At 35.6% G+C, this 5100-nt stretch overlaps 1 protein-coding gene across 1 annotated transcript; it reads left to right on the top strand.

The window, feature by feature from the left end:
* Window positions 1-1545: 1545 nt before the first annotated feature.
* On the top strand, window positions 1546-3160 carry LOC149413893 (uncharacterized). The gene is made up of 4 exons (XM_089643911.1): window positions 1546-2078; window positions 2553-2705; window positions 2819-2980; window positions 3147-3160. The coding sequence occupies exons 1-4, from the start codon at window positions 1919-1921 to the stop codon at window positions 3158-3160; spliced, it is 489 nt and encodes a 162-aa protein (XP_089500037.1). The 5' UTR covers window positions 1546-1918.
* The last annotated feature ends 1940 nt before the right edge of the window (window positions 3161-5100 follow it).

Here is a 5100-nt window from a genome sequence, read left to right as displayed (position 1 = left end):
ATAGTACAAGTCAACATTTTGCCGTGTTATTTCGTAAAATGAACCGATGATGCCTCGACCATAGTTCGCACAAGAATGATGACGTCACGTTTTCAAATTTCATTTGAGGCCATACGCGAGCCCAGCCGGCTCAATGGAACCGGTATGGGGAGTGGGGATAATACGCTTTTAATCACTTAGGGCAGGTCTACTAATATTCATATGTCTATGCTCATATGGTTTCTAAAATGATATGCATTTTTTTAATTTCTGTTTTACCATAAATTTTATTTTACGTTTCGTTTTATTATTGTTATTCTTACATAAATCACTTACGACTACCATAATACAGACATGAGTCTAGTATGTTAGTTGAAAAAATTACCAAAATTGTAATTTTTTTAATTTACAAAATGTAAAACCCAAACACGTCAATCATGTTTTCATCAAGGTTGGTTACTAGTAAGATTAATTTCCTCGAGTTCTTGCACACTGTGTGTCTTTTTGACTTTTTGAAATAATGGCACACTGAGCTCCGGGCCAAAAAGGCCCCTTTCTCTTTTTAAATTGGTTGTAGGAAAATAATTTTTAGTTTTTTAGATAAATAAACTAAGAGTAGCTGGAATTCCAAGTAACCTACGATGGTCGTAGGAGGTTTTCAAATATTGCCACCATTCCAGGTTATTTTTAACCGGGAATTTGTTCCTTCTCGCCTACATCCTTTTCATAGTTACCAACTTTACTAATCGAACCCATTGTGTTTAACTGTTCCTTTCGGTGTCCCCCAAGGAATTGCTCAAGGCCCACCATTGTTTATGCAATGATCTTTGTAAGCTAACAAATCGTTTGTTTTTCCGAATAGTGTGCTAATCCTTCAATCTAACGATAATTGTAGTGCCAACAGGAGTGATGCGTGCGCACATCAGAATCTGAATGGTTCTGACCAATTCCGGACCTAGCCGATTGTGGCGCCACTTGAGTTCTCGGAATAACTTCAAATAGGACGTCAGTCCTACAACAGTACTATTATATTTCATGATGTAATTAAAACAACTTGTAATCTTGACAAACAACTTAAATATCATCGAAGACTCCCACAATTACACAAAGTTATCCGATTATTAAGTCGTAATTAAACGACATTAGAAAAATAAACACTAATAATAATGAAACCTCCTTTTATTTTTTTATTGTACTACAGACAGGTAAGTCCAATTATGGTACAATTTTATTAAAACTAACAATACATGTACATATTTTTTTTTAAACATGGTATTGTGATATTAAACACATCTATATCCGCTGGTAGGGCATTTAGCAAGGTCATACCTCTTGTCATGCTATGTTGGGCAATGACATCTGTCCGACCCTGCGGTATACAGAATAGGTCGTGGCTACGATTTCGACAGTATTTATCAGGAACGAATAAGCCACAGCATGACAGGAGATATGTGCAATCGATAAGGTTTTTTAGTAACTTTAATTCAAATACCATGAGTCCGGCATTACGCCTAGTCTCCAGGCTTTGGTAATTTGTCTCCTTTAGCAGTTCCACGTGATGCATGAATTTCGGATATATTCCGTATAATCGCATTGTAAACATACCATAGGAATTTTTTTTGAATTTGTTCTATCATATTTATGTATTTAAGTTGATAAGGTATCCAGACAGTACAGGCGTACTCCAGCTTGCTTCTGACCACTCCGTTGAACATGGCGGTCATTGCTACTGTACATTAATGTACATTAATGTCCTTGTCAACGTCTACGTTTGGCACGCATCTTAAAACATATATTGCCTTCTTATATAGATGTACGAATAAATAAAATACACAACTGCGAGCAAATAGGTTCCGTTAAATCAATGTTCTGTTTCAGGTCCATTTTGTGAGCTTCTATCAGTTGCCATCACACAACAAGACGCTATCACAACACTGCCATGGATCTTCCAATACCAGAAAGTGTTTTCATCAAGACGGAACCAGGTTCACAGGAAGAACGCGCAATTGAAATAGAAATTCCATGTACGGATATAGTATACGAGTTCCCGGATGTAAAGCAGGAATGTTTTCAGTATGTAGAGAGCATTCCGGAAGCCAGTAAGTCTAATGAATATATTTTTATGTATATTCGCAAATGGGTTGCTAAATTCACTGCGTAAAACGTAACGCGGCCAACGCAAATTCTTATTAAACGAAGTACCCTCTAGTAGTACATTAGTTACTTTTGTATTTTCGTTAAATATTAACCTTACAGTAAATTGCCAAACGTAACTAACTTTCGAGTCTATTCCTTATTTCACGACTGAAGTAATCCATCCGACTTACTGGCAATTCTTTCTCTTTCTGTATATTTGTGAATCACCTACTATTATTCAGCGCCAATAAAAATATGTTATTGATATTGAAATAATTGTTCCGGTGACTATAAAAATCATAATCTGTTCTAGAATAAAGGGTTTTTCTTGTGAAAATATCGGCCACAGAAGCAAACATCTGTGGTCCTTCTTATAACCAAATTTACCTTAAATTAATTTTCCATAAACGGAATGTATTGTTGTTTTGTTCTTACAGATATCAACAATGTGGAAACTGTTCCCATCAAGGCAGAACCAGAGCCCCGAGAAGAAGATGGAGGGGGGATTCCTTATACGGAAATAGACATAGACCTATATGATGTTAAAAAGGAATGCTTAGATCACTCTGAAAAAATTACCCGGATTGCATGTAAAACCAATTTTTCTTTTTTAAAATTCACAATCTGAGCTCTTTAAATAATTTAATCTGTTATGAATTAATGTACTTAACATATATTAAGGTTTATTTGTTATCTTTTGCAGACTTCAAAACAAACCAGAAAACGCATCCCGGAAAAAAACGATTTTCTTGTACCTATTGTAATTACTCCTGCTGGCATAAGTCAAAGAAAGAACTGCACTTGCGCAGTCATACTGGGATGAAACCTTATTCGTGTTCCGACTGCAAAAAATCATTTTCTCAGAGTGGGACTTTGACGAACCATATGCTTATTCACAGTGGAAAAAAACCTTTTTCATGTCCCGATTGCAAAAAATCATTTTCTCAAAGGGGGTCTTTGACGAACCATATGCTTATGCACAGTAGAGAAAAACCTTTTACTTGTTACGACTGTGCATATTCATCTTTTAGGGAGGAAGATTTAAAGAAACACGTGCTGACTCACACTCGTGAAAAACCGTTTTCGTGTCTTGACTGTAGAAATTCATACTATAGAAAGAAGTTTGACGAGACATATGTTGACTCACAGCGAAGAAAAACCTTTTTCATGTTCCGAATGTACATATTCATGTACTCAAAAGGTATCTTTGAGGAAGCATGTGGTTACTCACAGTGGTGAAAAACCTTTTTCATGTTCTGACTGTAAAAAATCATTTTCTCAGAGGGGGACACTGACGAACCATATGCTGACTCACAGTGGTCAAAAACCTTTTTCATGTTCTGACTGCAAAAAATCATTTTCTCAAAGGGGGTCTTTGTCGTACCATATGCTGACTCACAATGAAGTAAAACCTTTTTCATGTTTGACATGCAAAAAATCATTTTCTCGGAGGGGGCCCTTGGCGAACCATATCTTGACTCACAGCGGAGAAAAACGTTTTGCTTTTTAGCACTATGCATATTCATGTTGTCAAAGTACCCGATTATTCAGGTCTAATCACTAAACACGGCCAAAACCATTTCAAGCAAGGTTTTAATTCTGAACTGTCGTCTTACACCATCGCGATACTGAAAGTATCTTTCAATAAGCAAAGTTTTCAAATAAAATTTATTTGCTCACGCCAGAACTAGAACTCGTGACATCCGGTATGCTAGTCGAGTGCCTTACCCCACAGGCCGTCTATTCGCCTACAGCTAAAATTGAGGTATTTGACGAACTACGTGCTTATTTGGAGCATTTTCTGTTTCAATTATAAATATCCAGGTATTGCTATTATTAGTTTTAAATTAGAATGTTGCACTCACTTTCCCTGCATATATTTTTAGTAAACTATTATTATTTGTATTTATGGTAAAAATAAAACAATACGTATTACATTTTTAGCATTTCGATATTAACGATAAATGTAAGAAACACTGTTTGATTTAACCGGAGACTAGCGCATGATCAACTAGCAATTAGTCCATCTAAACTCGGAATTGGAATGATAGATAATTTCGAATAGCAAATTCCAGCAGTCTATTCGCTGTTGCATAAATCATTTAAATAATATTGAAATTACATTTTGCTGTGGAAAATATCTCCAAGAACTTTTTTTTTGTCCAAGTCAATGAAAAATATTACTATTTATTAAATATCCAAATGTGTTCGGATTTTTCGCTTTCGTGAATACAACGATTTTGCATTTTGTTGTACTGAAACAGTTTGTTACTACCCAATTTTGGTATGGAACATATTCTATTGCAACATACTTATACGTAGTATAATAATGAGTGTACAGTACCTACTGTGTATGAATGTTATAAGCAGGTACAGTGCAAGTTATCATAGATATTTGTACAACGGAGTTGAATAATTTTATACGATATTAAGAGTACAAAAAAGGTCTTAAGGTACTATGAAAATAGTTTTAAAGTAATGTGAAGTAACATTGTTGATAGTATTTAAATGAGTAAAACTGTTTAAAAGCATGTGTGTACTCAGTAAACCCTCAGTAAGGGGGTGACATATTAAGTTATAAGTTCAAAGCGTTTTATATTACTCCATATAGCTCACCATACAGACCTTGTCACAACTTAAATGATGATTTGTTACAAGTGTTGGTGTTATCTGCTAGCCGGGCGATATTTAAAAATTTTACGACCCCCTCTCTGGGCATGAGAGGGGGTCAGAACAATTTACGGAGCGTCGTAATTACGCGGCTGTCATCTTTCAAAGTGACAGATTCCATACAAAGAAATGATATTCCTCGGCATTTCCCCAATTGGACTGACCCCCTTTCCTGAGGAAGTGGGTAACTCCAACATAAAATACTATATGCCCAAATTATACGCGAATAATATAGAGTAATGTGTCCAGGGCTTTATGCAAGATTAGGTGCTTTACAGAACATAGCTAAATTATACAACGATAAAAGGTGCACAC

Source organism: Hesperophylax consimilis, chromosome 20 (assembly GCF_061612785.1).
Source record: "Hesperophylax consimilis isolate HC1 chromosome 20, BYU_Hcon_1.0, whole genome shotgun sequence".
Classification (NCBI taxonomy): Eukaryota; Metazoa; Arthropoda; class Insecta; order Trichoptera; family Limnephilidae; genus Hesperophylax; species Hesperophylax consimilis.
Note: the sequence above shows the minus strand (reverse complement) of the source record. Positions and strands in the feature narration are given on the sequence as shown.

Excerpts from the sequence above, each read along its gene's own strand:
- LOC149413893 (XM_089643911.1), top strand. The coding sequence starts at position 1,919 with ATGGATCTTCCAATACCAGAAAGTGTTTTCATCAAGACGGAACCAGGT. Across the intron at positions 2,079-2,552 it reads AGAGAGCATTCCGGAAGCCA|ATATCAACAATGTGGAAACT; the intron begins GTAAGTCTAATG and ends TTGTTCTTACAG. Across the intron at positions 2,706-2,818 it reads AAAAATTACCCGGATTGCAT|ACTTCAAAACAAACCAGAAA; the intron begins GTAAAACCAATT and ends TATCTTTTGCAG.